Source organism: Staurois parvus, unplaced genomic scaffold (genome assembly GCF_062004578.1).
Source record: "Staurois parvus isolate SC_StPar_1 unplaced genomic scaffold, SC_StPar_1.0 ptg000282l, whole genome shotgun sequence".
NCBI lineage: Eukaryota > Metazoa > Chordata > Amphibia > Anura > Ranidae > Staurois > Staurois parvus.
The window spans coordinates 8,254,515-8,275,151 of NW_028318078.1; the positions used below are offsets into that span (position 1 = coordinate 8,254,515).

Consider the following 20,637-nt stretch of genomic DNA (forward strand, 5'->3'; position numbering starts at 1 on the left):
ATAGTGACACTGTACTACTTGTGTGTGTGTGGGGGGTGGGTGATGAAGAATTCTTTTCCTTTTTTTACACTTATTGCTGTTACACCCATAAAGGCTGTAAAAGCAATCATTTATCCTTCTCTCTGGCTGCATTCTTGCATCCATTGTGAAATACTGTGAGAGCTGTGATTGGTCACAGCTTTTCACATGGTGTAAGGCTGTTGTGAATAGCTTTGTACCATGTGACCTCTGTGATCATTCACAGATTTCACAAGTAGTAAGCAATGATGTCAGGAAGTGACATCTTGTTTACTACTGTTCCTGTGATCACTGATTGGCCATTCAATGATCACATGAATCGGGACCTCACACAGAGGTCCCGTACAGCGATCAGTGTTCCACTGTGTCCGGAGGACACAGAGGGCACCCGATCGCATTGCCGCACGCTCCCAGGGAGCGCGCACAGGCAGTGAATGCGGAGGCCGTTTATAAACAGCCACCCGCTCATGCACTGCTCCCATCCGGCCGTTTATGTACATGGGCCAGACGGGAAGTAGTTAATCTATGTTTCAGAAAATCTGGCATCAGGCCTCACTGTATACATATTTCGTAAGCAAATTATTTTTTGAGGATATGTTGCAAAGTTTCTTACCTGGCTATCCTTCCATAACAACATTTCTTGTTGTAAGCTACGCTAAGCCACTGACTCGCAATGCAGACCTTGTATTTTATTGGAAGGTCCACTTTAAAGCTGAACTCCAAGCAAACAGATAAATACACAGATAAAATACATACAAGCAAGCTGGCTTGCCTGCTAAAGGATCTGCATTTCAGTCTCTCCTGAAATGTATACAGTTCTGATACATAGTATAACCCTGTCTAGCAGGGCAGAAGACCCTAAAGTTGTTGTAAACCCTTACATATACCGAGTGAAGTGACTGGCCTCAGGAGTTTAAACAAATCCTCTCACATAAGGTGTACCTGTTTATTTGCAGCCATTTGTCCTGTTCATCGTTGTAAACCTCAGAGATTACAAGGATTTTACACAGAGTCACAAAGCAGAGAGCGGGGAACTGCAGTAACACACTGTACAAGAGCTCTGCGAGCTGATTGGAGGGAAAGGACACACCCCCTTTCATACAGCACACAGGGACAGTGCTGAGGCTGTCAGAATACAATGGCAAAACTGCGAGGATATCTCCATCCACCTTGCTTTTGTGGATAGGGGAATCTGTTTTTTTTATCAGTCTGCAGGTTGATTGAGAAAAAAAAAAAGATCAGTATATGGCCAGCACTACTTTGTTCACTACTGCAGTTAAAGTGGAACTGCCCTGCAGCTGAGTACCGCAAACCAAAAATGCTATCTAATTCATATTTACTATTCAAAACAAACTCTCCACCCATCCATGCTTTATTTTGCTGAGAAATTTGAAAAACACCTCCTGGCATTTCTGGCGGTGGCCATCTTGAGTAAGGGAAGATGATTCATGTAGCAGTTACTTCCTGGAATCCATCTGTCCTTAGCTCAGAGAACCCTCCCTCCCCTCCTGAAGACTCATGCCTAGGCTTAGAAAACAGGTGGTAAATGAAGGAATGCAAAAAAAAGGTTACAACAAGTAAATATGATATACTTTCCTATCTATTTACTAATGCTAGCAGTATAAGGATTAGTAATGGTCCATGTTGACTGAGAGTGAGAAGTTCTGCTTTAAGTTATTCTTACAGGTCGTGTCCTGCCTGGATTTATTAGTTGGAGATTAGTCAAATCCTACTTGAGAAAAGACATTAGCCTTATAATTGTACAGCTGCTGGATAATGCAGCTCAAGATAGCATCGAGCTATCAACTCCTGGAGCAGAAAGAAGAAAAACATTTCCCCAAATTATCCCCCCCCCATGCCCAGTGTCTTAATGCTAGCTTTGCAAAATTGCTGGCTTTGAAGCTGCTCCCATTCCAACTTGTTCAATATCTCCTTTCCACAAGTCTATTGCCTGTGCTTCTTGACAGTGTCAAGAAGCCACCATTGTTTTGCCCAGAAGGCTGTCCCTGCCCTCCCTCCACCAGCATGTGGAATGCAATGAGGCAGCAGAGGGCAGAAGAAGAATAAAAGGAGGAAGTGGCTTGGGATGCTGGTAGTGAAAAGGAAAAGGAAATGGGGCAGGCTTCAAGAAGGACATTTATCCCTCCCAAACCCTGGGGGTTGGGTAGGGTGAGATTGGGGAACTCAGGATCCTCCGCTGCAGGCTATTTGTGACCAATGGAGTATTTTATATGCAAATACCTGCACAAGGACTCTGGGATCTGTTCAAAAAGGAGGAGAACCACTAGTGAGTGGCCTACCCTTTAGAATCCAGATTCAAGGGTAAAATGGTTGATCTACTGCCACCATCTCAGACTTTGCCCAAAATATCACCCTTTTAGGTAGGTGCTGCATCACAATCTCTTGGTCACATTTCCTGATGGTGGTAGGATCCCCTCCCCACCCCCTTTCTTCTCAGTTGCAGGCAGTATATACAGCTAGCTCCTCAATCACATAATTGCCAACTACAACACTAGTGAGAACCCCATAGACTACTGGGTGTCCAGGCTGCACCACTGGCTGGAGCTTGCACAGTATTTGCTGGAGTTTTGGGCTTGCCAGTGTGCTGTCAGAGAACAGCTGCCAATAAAGCTATGTTATAACAAATGCCAAGTGACGGAAAGTTCCTGTCTTGGTTAGCCCCAAAAAGAAAGGTTAAAAGCCACCATTTTTTTGCATGTTAGTTTTTATTTTTTTATATTTATGTAGACATTTTAGTTTATTTTTTCCTCATTATTTGGTATTGATGCTGTGATTGGGTAGCACACATCTGCAATTCCTCTGGGTTGACAGCATAATGTTCCCCCCAGGCACTCAGCAGCCAAGGTTTCTTTTTTGACATTTATTTCATTATAGTCAGGGGCCAAGGGCAGATACGCAAGGAGGAAAATCTATGGCCATATAACACAAGCTGAAAGGCAGAGGAAAATCCTACAATGGATATGTGTGTATAACTTGCGAGCCACTAAAATAAAACTCCTCTGGATCGCTAACATATATCACATACTCTAACTGTGTATACAAAAAAAAAAACATATCACCAAAATGTTGCACTCCCAATCTCCAACAAACTAAATATTGATAACTTCAAATAAAAAATTCACACAAAAAAATATATCATACATAAAATAATAAATCCCAAATTAATAACTGAGATATAAAATCAAACAAAAAACAGTCCCATTATTCAAATAATAGTCCAAAGAAATTGTGATAACGTGATCCAAAAGACACCAATTGTGACTTTTCGTGAATCCTTATAGCATTAAAGATATGCGCTCACCTCCTTGCAAGCCTAACTGATAGGCTTATTACACTTTTTGTTCACATAGATGGAACCTGCTACCATTTGCTGCAGCATGGAATGAATGTTGGATACCTCCTATGTACTCCACAATGCTTCTCTCCTTAAACACTCGTTATCCCTGCAGGGATCTCTCCCTCCTTCAGCTGCTCAGGATCTCCTGCTCACTCCTCTTAGATGTTCCTCAGTGTTATGGAGCAAAAAGAAATGTGGACATAGTGCTTTCTCCTTATAAAACGTTCCTTTATTTAAATGCTCAATAAATGCACTCACATTGTGTATAACTAAAAAGCGCTTTTGTATTAAAATCCTCTGCCTGTGTGTGTCGCACAGCGTGTATACTCGCCGTTTGCTCTCTGGTGCCAAGTGACGTCGTAGCCCCACCCCTACGAATTACGCCATAGGTCACGTGGCTTCATCAGGGATTTGTGATTGGCCAAGAAGCAGCAAAAATTAAGTGAAGAATCCTACAGCGATAGGCTTCCTGCCCTTCCCCAAATTAGAACTGTTAAAAAAAAAATAGGCAATCCCAAAAGGAGAGGTAGAGGTGCTGCCTCATGGAGATGGAAGGTGGTAGTAGGTGGCAAGCCTTGCTTATTGAAACTTCTTTCTACTCCCCCTCTTCTTCCTCCCTCTATTCCTCCTTCTACCTTCACCTGGTGGTGAGGGAGCTTTACAAAAGTTTTTTTTTGTCAATTTAAATGTTTATACTTTTTTTTTTCATTAAACTTTATAGCTATCACATAGGAAACCAATGCTTCCTCATGTAATAACATATTTAAAGTGACAGGTTATCTATTGTTGGATTTTAGACACATATAATACTTATTTTAGTGTCTTGAGGCGATTATGAATGAAAGAGCCGTTGAAATAAAAAATAAAGTGTGATTTTATTTTATCACACAATGGTTTAAAATAACAATGTAAAGCGTATCATGAACAGTTCCATGTAGATAAAACTACTGTAGAATACCAAGCAAAAGTTTAAAGAAAAAGTCACCATTTTTGTCATAGAAGTCCGGCCATGTGCTGTTCTGTCCTTCATGCTCTCCTTGTCCTTCTTGTGACTTTTTGAAGAAGCCGGAAGTAGACGGAAGTGACAATCTTGTATTCAGCATGCAGCTGTTCCAGCTATTCAGAAGATTCTCAGACGTGTGTGTGTGTGTCAAAGTGTCAGTGTTAGTGTGTCAGATCCCAACTGTCCCTTATGGACCTTTTATAAAGGAACAGCATCATACCTAGCGATCTTAATACCTTCTATGGAAATTATTACTGCTTAGCAAAGCAGTTTCATAGAAGAGAGTGGACGCTATATATGTGATGTTTTATGGACAGGTACAGATGCTGATGTACATAATACTATAAGCTAATGATGTAACCTCAGCTATTCATATTTAAAGGATAATATAATTTAAGAACATATCTTTACAACATATCAATGTATAATCACTAATCTATATATGTATTAATATTAGAAACGTATACTAAATACACACAGATACTATTAAAATACATTATGTAATAGTAAGTCTATAATGAGTACTCCTAATACCCTTGACATATTACTACCAGAGACTTTTAACCAGCTATGCCTAAATATAGTCTTCAGCTGGTTTAGCTGGTCTCAGCTAACTTGCCCATATTTTTCAGTCTCAGCTATATCTGAAGAATTGTAATACTATTGGCTCAAGGCGTCCATTCAAACATATTAATATTAATTATGATTAATCATAAAAGCCAAATATTTTGCAAACTTGCCATCAGTATAAGTGCCGAATCATAAATTTGATTTCTTACATCTATATAATGAGACATCAGGGATCTATTAGACCCCTCCACTCCCACATCTCCCCTGCACTCCACTGAAGTTAATGGAGTACAGATCATGCACCATTAGCTGTTTCAACCCCCAGTGCTACCGGGGATGACAACTGTAAACCAGGGAGTGATATAATACATGTCAATTCCTGGTTCATTCAAAGGAGAGAGGATCAAATATATGTTCACAGAGAACCTTTCATTCCACCCTCTGACATTGGCCATGCCTGGGAGAAAAGATGGATGAGATACTCTGACCTTGAACAACTGGGCTCTGTAAAAAACAAGGTATGTAGTATTTCAAATTTACCTGATTTAAAAACAAATATTAAAAAATATAGTTATGACCATAATAAATACATTCCCTTGCCAACAATTTGGATCAAGGTAGCAGGATTATGGTGATGTTAAATACAGTATGTTGCTTTATTCCAACACCCACTTCCCAGACTGAAGTTAAAATATTTTGTTGTGGTCTTTTATTACTTCTAAAATACTTCTAAAATTCAAAATACTTCTAAAAGTTCATAATGGTGATAATAGTTATCTGCATATAAGTGAATCACTGAAACATTTTGATTTTTATATCATATAAAACATTTTGATATTTTTATCATCTTTTACTGTGTAGTATGAAACCCTTAAAATAACACTAATATGACTGTTGCTTTTCCTCCACAAGGTGAGTCAGAACCAGAAAAAATTCAAGAAAATGTAAGGAAAGCTAACAAAAATGGATATACCCTGTACTGTCTTGGCTTTGGTTATGGGGTTGATTATGGATTTCTTGAGAAGATGGCACTGGAAAATTCAGGCATTGCCCGTCGAATTTATGAGGACTCAGATGCAACCTTGCAGATGCAGGTTAGTTTTAAATGGAGCTCACTCCACAGTTTGGTTCTTAAAATGCCTTTTACATTGAATATCTTTTACCCTAGGTTCACACCTAAGCATTTTCTGCAGCGTTTTGCATTTTTCAGAAATGCACTACAGTCCATTTAACATGATTTCCTATGGGACATGTTCACGTCTCCGTGTTTTCACCTGGTGCACTTTTTGGAAAGCGTCAGTGACTTTTTTAAACGCAAAAAGTTGTGTTTTTGGTTTTATAAATTTCAATGGAAAAGCCGCAGAAATGCATGAAGTGTTTTTGATGCATTTTTGATACGTTTTGCATTTTAAATCTGCCTAAAAACAAGAAAAAAACGCAAAATGCATCACAAATGTATGTGCAAAAACGCAAAACGCACTTCAGAAACGAACTAAATGCAAACTGCATAGGTTTGTTATATTTCACAAAAAGAATACATACATAAAACCAATATTTCTTTACTTGTATAATAGGGATTTTACACTGAAATTGCAAACCCAACATTGGTGGATATTAAAATGCAATATCCTGAGAATACCATTGCAAACCTCACCCAGAACAGCTTCAAACATTACTTTGATGGCAGTGAAATTGTGGTTGCTGGACGAATAATCGATAATGATCTGAACTTCTTTTCTGTGGATATACAGGCAGAAGGGGTATGTATAACTGTAAAAAGTACCATATCTAAGAAAATATATTATTGTAGACTAAGTCAATCCATGCTACCAATGGGATCTGCATTCCAACACACACCTTACTTACCACTATGGATATCAACAAAATATCTGCACTTTATTACATAACTGATTCCCCAGTATCCTTACAATCAATGAGGTCTTCACTACTTTACTTGCACTCCAGCAAACACACGCCTCACTCCCAAGTATCAACATCACCATTGAGATCAGCAACCCACAAACACAGTATGTCACATGTCACCAATGGTATCAGTACTCTAAAGCATGTAATTCCCCCCGATCATCAATTTCAGCAATGAAATCTGCACAGCAGTACACATAGTTAACTTACCAGCATGCACTCTTCAAGCCCCACTTTCCATGTCACAAACAATATCCGCACAGCAACACATGCATCCCTTTCCACATCATACATGGCACCAATGAGATATATACTGCAACATAAATACTTTGTTCTTGGCTACCCATGCCACCAGATTTGCAATGCAGCTCACAGACAAAATTAGTGAATAAAGGAACAACGCCAATAAATAATCTTTAACAAATATTTATTTTCCCTAAAAGGTCAAGTATAAAATTACAAAAGAGCTCAATAGAAGTGCATTAATAGGGACATTGCTAATAAGTACACCCCAGAATAACATACACAGTTGTGTTCAAAATAATAGCAGTCAGACATCACTAACCTGATCAATCACTGTTTTTGGTAGAAATTATATTTCTACATGGCAAATAATTTACTAGCAGGTGTAGTAAAGTAATAGAAATCCAACAGACCCAACAGTCATGACATGCATGCTGCTGATTCTGTGTAATTGAATCACTAATTGAAAGCGGCATGTTCAAAATAATAGCAGTGTGGAGTTCTATTAGTGAGGTCATTCATTCTTTGAAAAACAGGTGGCAATTATTGCCCTTATTTAAGGAAGGAAGGCAGCAAATGTTGTACATGCTGGTTACAGTGCATTTCTCTCTGAAATTCTGAGGAAAATGGGTCGTTCCAGACATTGTTCAGAAGAACAGCGTACCTTGATTAAAAAGTTGATTGGAGAGGGGAAAACATATAAAGAAGTACAGAAAATGATAGGCTTCTCAGCCAAAATGATCGCAAATGCTTTAAAATGGCAACCAAAACCTGAAAGACGTGGAAGAAAGTAAAAAACTACCATTCGAATGGATAGAAGAATAGCCAAAATGACAAGGACTCAGCCAACAATCAGCTCCAGGAAGATCAAAGAAGGTCTAAAGTTACCTGTGAGTACTGTTACAATTAGAAGACGCCTATGTGAAGCCAAGCTATCTGTAAGAAGCCCCCGCAAAGTCCCACTGTTGAAAAAAAGACGTGCTGAAGAAGTTACAATTTGCCAAAGAGCACATTGACTGGCCTAAAGAGAAATGGCGCAACATTTTTAGGACTGATGAAGTAAGATTGTTCTTTTTGGGTCTAGTGGCTGGAGACAGTTTGTCAGACGACCCCCAAACACTGAATTCAAGCCACAGTACGCTGTGAAGACAGTGAAGCATGGTTGCGCAAGCATCATGATAATAGGATGTTTCTCATACTACGGTGTTGGGCCTATTTATCGCATACCAGGGATCATGGATCAGTTTGAATACATCAGAATACTTGAAGAGGTCATGCTGCCTTATGCTGAAGAGGAAATGCCCTTGAAATGGGTGTTCCAACAAAACAATGACCCCAAACACACCAGTAAACGTGCAACATCTTGGTTCCAGACCAACAAGATTGACATTATGGAGCGGCCAGTCCAATCCCCGGATCTTAATCCAATAGAAAACTTGTGGGGTGACATCAAAAATGCAGTTTCTGAGGCAAAACCAAGAAATAGAGAAGAACTGTGGAATGTAGTCCAATCATCCTGGGCTGGAATACCTGTTCACAGGTGCCAGAAGTTGGTTGACTCCATGCAACACAGATGTACAGCAGTTCTCAGAAACAGTGCTTATACAACTAAATATTCATTAAGTGATTCAAAGGAAAGCAAATCTTCAAACATTTTTTAGTTTATATAGTGAATGTTTGAGTTTGTAAAGAAGAATACAAACACTGCTATTTTTTTGAACAGTCTAATATTCACTTTTCTTCAATTTTTTAGAGGAACAACACAAATTTGATACATTTTTCTTCATGTTTTGATTTGGAATAGAATGTGTAGTGTTCCCAATGCATTTGTGTGTATGGAAATAAAAGCTATTAGAAGCATTTTGAGCTTTATTCACTTTTTTCAACACAGTGCTATTATTTTGAACACAACTGTAGATACATAAGAAAAAGATTGTGCAACATCCCACAATACAGTGTTCAAATTTGGTAGGATAGCTTGCTTCTTCAGAGGTTTACAGTTGTGACCAAAATTATTCAACCCCCACTGAAATTGAGTGTTTTGGCCAGTTTGACATTGCTTTTGATCATTCAGTCATCTTGCTTACATTTACATTAAAGAGGCACTTGTAGGTCAGACAAATATAACATAACAGTTATAATGAAATAACCACAAATGTCTTTTCTGTGCTCACAGCATTATCAGTTTTATTCAACCCCCAAGTGACATTCAATCTTAGTACTTAGTACAGCATCCTTTTACAGTTATAACAGCTTTTAAACGTGAAGCATAGCTTGACACAAGTGTCTTGCAGCGATCTACGGGTATCTTCGCCCATTCTTCATGGGCAAAGGCCTCCAGTTCAGTCACATTCTTAGGCTTGCGCACTGCAACTGCTTTCTTTAAGTCCCACCAGAGGTTCTCAATCGGATTTAAGTCTGGTGACTGCGATGGCCACTCCAAAATGTTCCAGCCTTTCCTCTGCAACCATGCTCTAGTGGACTTGGAGGTATGCTTGGGATCATTGTCCTGTTGAAAGGTCCAACGTCTCCCAAGCCTCAGGTGTGTGACGGACTGCATCACGTTTCCATCCAATATCTCCTGGTACTGAAGAGAATTCATGGTACCTTGCACACGCTGAAGCTTCCCTGTACCTGCAGAAGCAAAACAGCCCCAAAGCATGATTGACCCTCCACCATGCTTCACAGTAGGCAAGGTGTTCTTTTCATCATAGGCCTTGTTCTTCCTCCTCCAAACATAGCGTTGATCCATGGGCCCAAACAGTTCTAATTTTGTTTCATCAGTCCACAGAACACTATCCCACAACTTTTGTGGTTTGTCCACATGGCTTTTGGCATACTGCAGTCGACTCTTCTTATTCTTTGGAGACAGCAAGGGGGTACGCCTGGGAGTTCTGGCACGGAGGCCTTCATTACGCAGTGTGCGTCTTATTGTCTGGGCTGAAACTTCTGTACCCACATCTGACAAATCTTTTCTCAGTTCCTCAGCAGTCACACGGGGACTTCTCTCCACTCTACGCTTCAGGTAGCGCACAGCAGTCGAAGTCAGCATCTTCTTTCTGCCACGACCAGGTAGCGTTTCAACAGTGCCCTTTGCCTTGAATTTGCGAATGATGCTTCCTAAGGTGTCTCTTGGTATGTTTAACATCTTTGCAATCTTCTTATAGCCATTGCCCTTCCTGTGAAGAGAAATCACCTCTTCTCTTGTCTTCCTGGACCATTCTCTTGCCTTCACCATGTTTGTAACCACACCAGTAAATGTCTAGAAGGAGCTGAGTATCACAGTCATTTTAAAGCTGCCTAATTGGTGCTTATTATGCTTGATTGCTGCTCGGTGACATCCACAGGTGTTTTCAATACCTGATGGAAAGCACCTGTATGAACCTCTGTTCTTCAGAGTGGTAGTCTTTAAGGGGTTGAATAATTGTGGCAATGAAGAAACCACATAAGAACCATTTACTACTGTATTACATAAACAATTGATGTCATTTTAGTTGCATTTGGGTAGTTACAACGTCCTTGTAGGATTTGATTCTGAATACAATTCCAAATGTACACTATAGTCCCTAAACCCCTTTACAGCATTGGGGGTTGAATAATTTTGGTCACAACTGTATAGAGCTGTGAGTCCTTTTGGGCAAAATATATGTTTGTTGAAGATAAAACGTATTTTTTGTTGTTCATGTATTTAATATTTATTTTCATATGATGATTAGCACATGAAAAGTCCCAGCTCCTTTTTTTCTTTTTTGCTCATCTTGTTAGGGATGTGGTCCTATTAGGGCTAAAATTAAGAATCCCCTTTAGATCACAATATTAGTTATTTTAAATAGTCTTTTATCAGTCCTAAACCCTTTCTGTATCTGCCCTGATATTGTTTCCAGTGCATGCCAAATAATGTTTGTGTTTTTACATTGGAAGGCATTTCACAAACAGAATGAAGGCAGGATAAAATTGGAATAAAAGTGCTCATGTATTCCATTCACTACCACGTAAAACAACTCTTGTAGGATAAAAACTGCAGTTTTAAAATAAAGAATAGAATATCAGGGCATGAAAAAGTAACATAGACATGTATGGATAAAAAACAGTTAAAAAACTCCTACCCCCACAGGGACCACTTGATAATGCTCCAGGCCTCCAGGCTAAGGGCCAGAAAGAGAAATCAGTGTGCTACAGTATATCTTGCTCGTGTTCTGTAGCTTAAAAACAGCTACTTTTAAATAAAAAAAAGTCTATTAGAACTTTTCAATGAAGTGCCATGCCTTGATGTTCCTACAGTAAATACCAAGATAGTTTTCTTAAAGATTCTTATGAAAATTTTATGATGTCCTTCTTAAGTATACTAGATTTTTATAGATATTGAGTTCTGTCTGTCTTTCTCGGACAGGCAGATAATTCACTGAAATACAGTGAAAACGTTCAACTCCAAGAGAAGGATGAGCCGACCAAACAGCAGGAGTACATATTCGGTGACTTTACTGAAAGACTTTGGGCCTACCTCACCATACAGCAACTGCTGGAGAAACGGTATATTTGTACAATATATAATATTGCTTGTATTCTAATGAGAAAATGTTCTGACCAGAATTATTTAAATATTTTCATTGTTAAGGAATTCCCCCCAAAAAACTACAAACCTGCATTTTCAGCATTCAGATTGCAAAAAATAGTTAAATACCTTTTTATGGTGTGCTCTAAGATTCTCAGTTTTGTTACTGAGTGCCTTGCTTGCTTGGCAAAGGAGGTTAAGCACTAAAGATGGCCATACACTGATCAAAATTTGGCTGATTAAATAGGGACTGGCCAGATTTCAATCAGTTTGGGGCAATCCACGCTTTTTTTTTTTGCTCAACTTCTGTCAAAGGAACGCGGAAAAATGTTCTCAGTCAGTGTATTCTGAAAGTTGTGGGTACCACTATCAGAGTACAATGTCCTGGCAGGGTAGATTCCTCCATTCACCTCATTTGTGTGGATGGAGGAATCTGTTATTTTATTTTCATTCAGCCTACTGGCTACCTTAGGTCACAGTATATATTGCTGGTAGCAGTGGTGTATTGGTTAATGAGTCTTGCTATTACAGACAGAAATGAATGTACCACAACAAACACATGTAGCATGTAACACTTTGAGAGCCACTGAGCTATCAAAGTGTTAGACGTTTTTTAAAAATATTTTTGGCATGTTACAAATCTTTATTGAATGTTTTAAGATTTACCAATATACTCCACAAAAGACTAAGTGTATATATATATATATATATATATATATATATACACACACACACACACACACACAACTTCACTTTGCTCTTTAGTTAACATGCAAAATCTGAGGGCTGTTGGAATAAGTGATCCCTTACTTTTAGTTATAATGTCAATAACTAATAAACTGGTTCTGTTCCTTTTTATAGGACATATTAAAGCTTATCTTATAGGAGCCAGTCAACTCTAGTGAACCCTCCCACCTAAGGATCATGTGTACTTTTTCTAAATGGATCAAGTGGGATGACCGAACAGGCTAAAGCAGACATTACCTGTATAAGGCAGTAAAATACAGTGAAGGAAATAAGTATTTGATCCCCTGACATTTAGCAGGATTTCTGGATACCAGGTGTCTTTCATACAGGTAACAAACTGAGATTAGAAGCAGTCTCTTAAAGGGAGTGCTGCTAATCTCATTTTGATACCTGTATAAAAGACACTTGTCCACAGTAACAATCAAACAATCAGATTCCAAACTCTCCACCATGGCAAAGACCAAAGAGCTTTCCAAGGATGTCAGGGACAAGATTGTAGACCTACACAAGGCTTGACTGGGCTACCAAACTATCGCCAAGCAGCTTGGTGAGAAGGTGACAACAGTTGGTGCAATCATTTGCAAATGGAAGAAACACAAAACAACTGTCAGTCTCCCTAGGTCTGGTGCACCATGCAAGATCTCACCTCGTGGAGTGTCAATGATCATGAGAACAGTGAGGAATCATCCCAGAACTACACATGAGGATCCTGTCAATGCTCCCAGGCAGCTGGGACCACTGTCACCAAGAAAACAATTGGTAACACACTACACTGACAAGGATTGAAATCCTGCAGTGCCTGCAAGGTCCCTCTGCTCAAGAAAGCACATGTGCAGGCCCATCTGAAGTTTGCCACTGAACATCTGAATGATGCAGAGGAGGACTGGTTGAAAGTGTTGTGGTCAGATGAGACCAAAATTGAGCTCTTTGGCATCAACTCAACTCGCTGTGTTTGGAGGAGCCGGAATGCTGTCTATGACCCCAAGAACACCATCCCAACTGTCAGACATGGTGGTGGAAACATTATGCTTTGAGGGTGACAGGACAACTGCACCGCATCAAAGGGACGATGGACGGAGCAATGTACCATCAAATCTTGGTTGAGAACCTTTTTCCCTCAGCCAGGGTATTGACCATGGGTCGTGAATGGGTGCTCCAGCATGTCAATGATCCAAAACACATGGTCAAGGCAACAAAGGAGTGGCTCAAGAAGAGCACATTAAGGTCCTGGAGTGGCCTAGACAGTCTCCAGACCTTAATCCGATTGAAAACCTGTGGAGGGAGCGGAAAGTTCGAGTTGCCAAACGTCAGTCACCAAACCTTAATGACTTGGAGAGGTTCTGCCAAGAGGAGTGGGCCAAAATCCCTCCTGAGATGTGTGCAAACCTGGTGGCCAACTACAGGAAACGTCTGCCCTCTGTGATTGCCAACAAGGGATTTGCCACCAAGTACTAAGTCATGTTTTGTGAAGGAATCAAATACTTATTTCCCTCATGAACATGCAAATCAGTGCATAATTTGTTAGACATGCATTTCTTTTGAATTTTTTGTTGCTATTCTGTCTCTCAGTGTTACAATACACCTACCATTTCATTTTTAGACTGATAATTTCTTTGTGAGTGGGCAAACACTGAAAATCAGCAGGGGATCAAATACTTATTTCCTTCACTGTATACTGTATATGATATAAGGCAGTGAAATATGTATGTCAAAAGTATTATATAAACAAAAAATGTATATGTAAAATATATGAAATGCTTGTTTAGTTAGATTCTAAAATCACATTATTATTTTTTATTATTATGAAGAGTTTCTGCAGACCCAACAGAGAAAGAAAAGCTTAAACAACAGGCTTTGGATCTCTCTCTGAAGTTCAAGTTTGTAACTCCTTTAACATCTATGGTGGTAACAAAACCTGAAGAGAAAGAAAAGGAAGAAGAAACATTAGTTGCTGATAAATTTGTTGAAGGTAGGAATGTTATACATGCTAGTGTTCCATATCAAAAATATAAAATGTTAGAAAGTCTAAATCATAAATGGTAAACCAGAAATAATTAGTCTAGTAAACATGGACTTTTGAGATGGGTTCACCCTGCATTTGCTGTATAGAACAAAGGGTACAGCGATCACTATACATTAAAAACAATAAGGTTTATTAAGACGAGAAAAATTATATAACTATTGAACTAAGCCCTAATTGTAAATCATCATCTTTGGCAAATAACAAATCTATGCCGGACGAGGGTGTGTGTCCCTACGCACCATCTGGCCAAGTGATGAATCTAAAATATAACCTTTATTCAAATGTATAAAATGTATGCTCAACTGTAATTAATGCATATTGGAGTGGAATGTACTGCGCACAACAATATGACTGGATACAATTGCAATTATTTAACTTATATCCAAATGGGTAATAACACCAGACCAAATCAAATACCATACCGTTTTAGATGAAGTAACGGCATAAAAAGAGAAACTGTAATTTGATCATAAACCTATCATCTTGAATATATAATCTGTATTAAGGAAATGGAGTTACCCCATGGACAAAACTAATTAGATAGTATAATCTGTCTTGCTACAGATATGTAATACGGGTACACTCATCCAGGGGCCTAAATGTCAGCCTCTCATGGACAAGCCCCATACATCACCATATTCAGACAAATATACCTTACTGTCTTGAGGAATGCAAATGTTGCACTGTAAAACGCAGTACAGACCTCTCCAAAAAAAAGGGGGGAGAGGAATAAATACCATTTGCATTCAAAAAGTGCTCCCAAAGAAAGACCCAAAGAAAAAAAGAAACTCTACATATTTTGCTCCAAAAAATAGAGCTTCTTCAGGAGTATACAAAATTAAAATAGATCACAGAGTGGCTGAAAGTTGTGCTCAGCTTCACACGGTGGCAAAATGGCACCTATCATTTGTTTCACCTCAATATATAGAGATAGTGGCCATCAAAATGGCCCCCGCACATGCTCAGTACCTCAACACATGCCATCTTGTGGACAAAAAACAACACCACAGCACCACATCAGTCCACAACACAATAGACACTGCGGGTGCTCTCAGACACTGTTAATGCTCCACTAGTTAAAGACCAAAATTACAGTTCATACCAAAATATAGCATTTATGGAGCAAAATCAAATAAAAAGCAAGAATCCTTAATCACACACAAAAGGAAGGAAGGTAAATCCTTCATTTAAACAATAAGGTGCCCTTGAGCCTAAACGGAAAATCCATTTTGCTTCAAGTTTCAAAAGACATTTATCTAGGTCTCCTTTTCTAGGACCCAGATTATTTTTGACAATAATCCAAAAGTTTAAGAGGTCAGCCTTCACAGTGTTACAGATTAACCACTTCCCGTCTGGCCCATGTACATAAATGGCCGGAGGGGAGCAGTGCAGGAGCCGGTGGCAGTTTATAAACGTCCACCTGCTTCCTTGCTTGTATGCGCTCCCTGGTAGCGTGCGGCACCATGATCCGGTGCCCACTGTACAGGACCTCTGTGTGAGGGTCCGATCATGTGATCACTAATTGGCCGATCAGTGATCACATGAATAGTAGTAAGCAAGATGTCTGACATAATTGCTTACTACTAGTGAAATCTGTGAATGATCACAGAGGTCACATGGTATAAGGCTATTGTACCATACAGCCTTGTACCATGTGACAAAATGTGACCAATCACAACTCTCACAGTATTTCTCAATGGCTGCAAAAATGCAGCCAGAGAGAGGGAGAAATGATTGCTTTTACAGCCTTTATGGGTGTAAAAGCAGTCTGTGTAAAAAAAAAGTAAATAAATAAATCATCACACCCCCCCCCCACAAGTACAGTGTCACTATGGTGACACTGTACTTCTAGGGTGACAGTATGTTAAAAAAAAAAATAATAATATAAAAAAAAATAAAAATGTAAAAAATATTTTTGAAAAATTATAATTTTTTGTTATAAACTAAATTGGGGTTTTTTTTTTTACTTTGGCCAAGATTTATGAAGAAAGATTATTTATTTGCAAAATTTTATAAGAAAAACATTTCACAATTTTTGGCCTTTTTCATTTATATAGCAAAAAAAAAAAATAAAAATCCCAGTGGTGAATAAATACCACCAAACCCAAAAGTTTTATCTGTCTCAAAAAAAATGCAAAAAAATTCATATGAGTATAGTGTTGGATGACCGTGCAATTGTTATTCAAAATGTGATCGCACTGAAAGCTGAAAATTGGCCTGGACAGGAAGGGAGTGAAAGTGTCCAGACTTGAAGTGGTTAAGGAAAAAAATGAATTTGTAGAATCATCATTTACTGATTTGTTTTTCTGTTTTTTTTTTTTAATTTTTCATCTTTCCACCTGTTCTCATTCACAAGGAGAATGTAAGTATTTAAATTATTTTAAATTGTAATTCCTTCACAATGATTTTTAGGGTACGATAATACTCTAGCTTTATATGTGAGGAAATACAGATTCAGTCATCATTGATAAATTCAGCAAACTGAAAGTTGACCAAAACATTACCTAACATGGGTAGAAATCTAAATTATGTGGGCAATTACAGTATTCTGACAAAACTTTATGCAACAATAGAGGTTTTATTCACAGCAAGGGTGCACCATAAACAAGGTTTATATTAATAGTGAGCAGAGGGGCAGGAAGCAAAAAGACAGAAAGCTGATTTATTAAAGTGGTTGTAAACCCTCTCATATACCCAGTGAAGTGAATATCCTCAGATGATACACAGAGATGAAACAAATCTTCCAACACAAGTTTTACTTATTAATCTACAGTCTTCTCTTTTCTATATCCCATAGATAAAATCCCTTATGCATCTGTCAGTAGCACAGAGGAGGGGGCAGGGAGCTGCAGTCAGACCCCCTGTACAGTGTGTGAAAGCTGATTGGAGGAAAAGGATACCCCCCCCCTTTCACACAGGGCATAGGAAAGAAGGAACAATGCAGAGCTGTGTTGTGAATAGACAGGCTGTGTGCTGAGCACTCCTTCCCCCTCACCCTTTTAGCTCTGATGTCCTGACAGCTTATCAAAAGTGACACATGCTAATAACAGGAAACCAAAGCAGCAGAGAGAAATCACTCTTTCAAGACGAGTAAACACTACTGATATATGTGCTTGGTTCAGATGTCATGACTGAGGGTTACAAACACTTTTAGGGATTGAAAATCTGGATGAGTCTTTTTCCTTGACAGCAACATTGAGGAGAACCCACAGAGATCTCTTGTTTATGCTAATTCAAGGCATTGGGGCTAAGTTATGAACACAGAAGAGAAGTGTGGGGTAGAATCATAGGCATGGATGGCCAACATCAATAGATTATCATTCACTTTAGAACTGCTTGTCTCCCCTTACAAAGGCAGTGTGAAGCAGGTCAGAAGAAATATAACTGCAGGTTAAATGTACCTTGCAATGAGTTTTGAATGGTCTCAGCAGGGCCATGGATAAGGGGGTAGCACCAGTCCTCCTATACCAAGTCCAGGCCATCAGGGGAATCAGATGTGGGCAGGAGAGGGGGTGGTTGTGGAGGCAAGGGGGCAATTACAGGAACGAATCCCTTGTTTGCCTCTACCAGCAGCAGCTGAATGCCAAGTTATCTTCCTCTCCCTCCTGCCAGCTTTCAGCTGCTGCTGGGAGAGTCAAACAGGAGACCACTTCCTGTAATTGTTCCCCTTCCTCACTGATAACCCCCCCTGTCCAGGATTTGATTCCCCGTGTGCCCTCTTCCTCTTCTGGCTTCCCTCTTCTGCTTTCCCGCTAGCAGCTTTCAGGATGGAGAGCTGGGAAAGGGGTCAGTAAGTATGTCATTTACCTGCCACTTTTTTTTTGTGAATGAACACAATGAGTAATTGTTATGTCATTCACTGTGTTCAATCATAACCTAAGCATTTTAGGCTGTGTTCACTATGCTTCAGTTTATGAATGAACAGATGCCTCTGTACAGAGCTTTTTCTTTATTCTCTGTCCAGTGCAGCTAAGGCTGCAGAGAAAGGGATGGAGGATTCTATGTCCTCAGTCCCTTTATTTGTCACAAAATTAAGACATTGGGGGTCTGTTTAGCCTGCTGTCAGCTAAATGTGGGTCACAGGAGTGCAGAAATAATTGCACTCCTGTGCCCCATAAGAGAAGAATTGCCAAAAAAGCCTTGGCCCTGCTTCTCTTTTAATTGCATTGGCTTTTGATCACAAAGTCAACAAGAATAATTTAAAACCTGAATGTTTAAGAAAGTAAAAGTGAGGTTTTGGCTTTCTTAGGAGAATATCTATGTGCACAAATATTGGGCAACTATTAGTTTGCAGAATTATTATGCAACTAAATGAAAAACAAAAATTTTCCCATCTCACTTGTTTATTTTCATCTGTTAAAGTGAGAATAATAAATAAACAGCTAAAAATTTACAAATATACATTTCTGACATTTACAAAAATAATTTGTGACCGATATAGCTACCCTTATTTTCAGTAACAGTCATAAGCCTTCCATTCATGGAGTATGCCAGTTTCTTGGTCTGTTGACAATCAACTTTTTGTGCAGCAGCAACCACAGCCTCCCAGACACTGTTCATAGAGGTGTACTGTTTTCCTTCTTCGTAAATCTCCCATTTAGGAAGGGACCACAAGTTTTCCATAGGGTTTAGGTCAGGCGATGAAGGGGGCCATGTCATTATTTTTCTTCTTTAAGGCCATTACTGGCTAGCCACGCAGTGGAGTAGTTTGATGCATGCTATGGAGCATTGTCCTTCATAAATATCATGGTCTTCTTGAAAGATTAAAACTCTTTCCTGTACAACTGCTTGAAAAAAAGTGTCTTCTAAAAACTGGCAGTAGGTGTAGGAGTTGATTTTGAGTCCATCTTCAACCCAAAAAGGTCCAACTAGCTCATCTTTAAGAATACCAGTCCATACCAGTACCCCACCTCCACCTTGCTGGCGACTGCATCAAAGTGGAGCTCTGTGCCCGTTACTGAGCCAGCCACGGGCCAATCCATCTGGTCCGCCAAGAGTCACTCTCATCTCATCAGTTCATAAAACCTTTGAAAAATCTGTCTTTAGATATTTCTTAGCCCTGTCTTGAAGTTTCAACTTATTTGTCTTATTCAGTGGTGGTCAGGTTTCAGCCTTCCTCTTGATGGGCATAATGCAGCCTGGCCTAGCCTGGCCTGGCCATACCCAATTGGGAGGCTTCCAGGAAGGATGGCATGTCCCTACACTTTCCATTCTCATCTGGAGCCTCTCACTACTGCTATCCACTGTCCCTGAGATATGGATAACCTGTCCCTACACTATCCACACATGGAATGCACACCAATCCCAGGAGCCAGGATCTTAAATAGACTCTGCCTGACTCAATATGGCCACCAGAGTAACATAGGGTGGCAGCATCCACCCGGATAGCTTCCCCAGTGACCCAGGAAACCATGTTCCTCCTGATTTCCTCTCCTTCTGCAGTGTCATTGCGGTTGAGAGCCACCTGCAGTGGAGAAGGTAGACTGCATCTGCTTACATGCCTACTATAGGTGAACATTTTTTTTGTGAATGCTACTAATCTTTTCTTGTGCAAAACCTATATGAAATTAAGATCTTCACACCAAAATCTTAACATTTTGTTGTTGCTGTAATAACCAGACTCCACATAGTGGAGTGGTGTTAAAAAGTCAATTGTGATATATTAATAACATTTAAAGACAAGAGGAGACGATAGTGACGATAGTGGTGTTTAACAACACTGCAACACAGGGAAAGAATGCTGTGGGATTGGAAGTGATGTTTGATCACCTATTGCTGTATATTCAACAGACATCAGCTGAATCCTGGTGGGAATCACAGTAGGATCACCCCATCATTAACTAAAGAAGCACATATCAGATGAAAAAACAGATTTCCCAAAGGTTTAGGCCCCATGTACACGGGACGTTTCTGAACGATGGAAACTGACTGCTGGAAAACATAGGTTAAAAAACGTCTGTTTAGCCACATTTGCATAACGCGTTTATGAGCGTTTGCATTTAGAAGCGGTTTTTAAAGATAAGCACAGGAGAACCTCCCAAATGCCTAGAATGCACTGAAAAGTGGCAAATTATTAACTATTTCAGACTGTTTCAGTGAAATACACACAGTAGAAGCAGAGACAGCAGGATGTGTTGAGATTATTAGGTGTGAGTTGCCCATTAACATTTCTTTTGTTTCCAAGGGTGGGAAGGTGTCTG

General features: G+C 39.5%; 1 protein-coding gene across 1 annotated transcript in view; it reads left to right on the plus strand.

The window, feature by feature from the left end:
• LOC149458638 (inter-alpha-trypsin inhibitor heavy chain H3-like) overlaps nucleotides 1-20,637 on the plus strand; it is a 123,780-nt gene that overhangs the window by 55,790 nt on the left and 47,353 nt on the right. Inside the window, exons 11-15 of the mRNA XM_089681904.1 lie at nucleotides 5,862-6,043; nucleotides 6,524-6,709; nucleotides 11,506-11,645; nucleotides 14,223-14,383; nucleotides 17,284-17,300. Coding sequence (XP_089538030.1) covers nucleotides 5,862-6,043; nucleotides 6,524-6,709; nucleotides 11,506-11,645; nucleotides 14,223-14,383; nucleotides 17,284-17,300 — 686 coding nt within the window. The remainder of the gene's footprint in view (nucleotides 1-5,861; nucleotides 6,044-6,523; nucleotides 6,710-11,505; nucleotides 11,646-14,222; nucleotides 14,384-17,283; nucleotides 17,301-20,637) is intronic.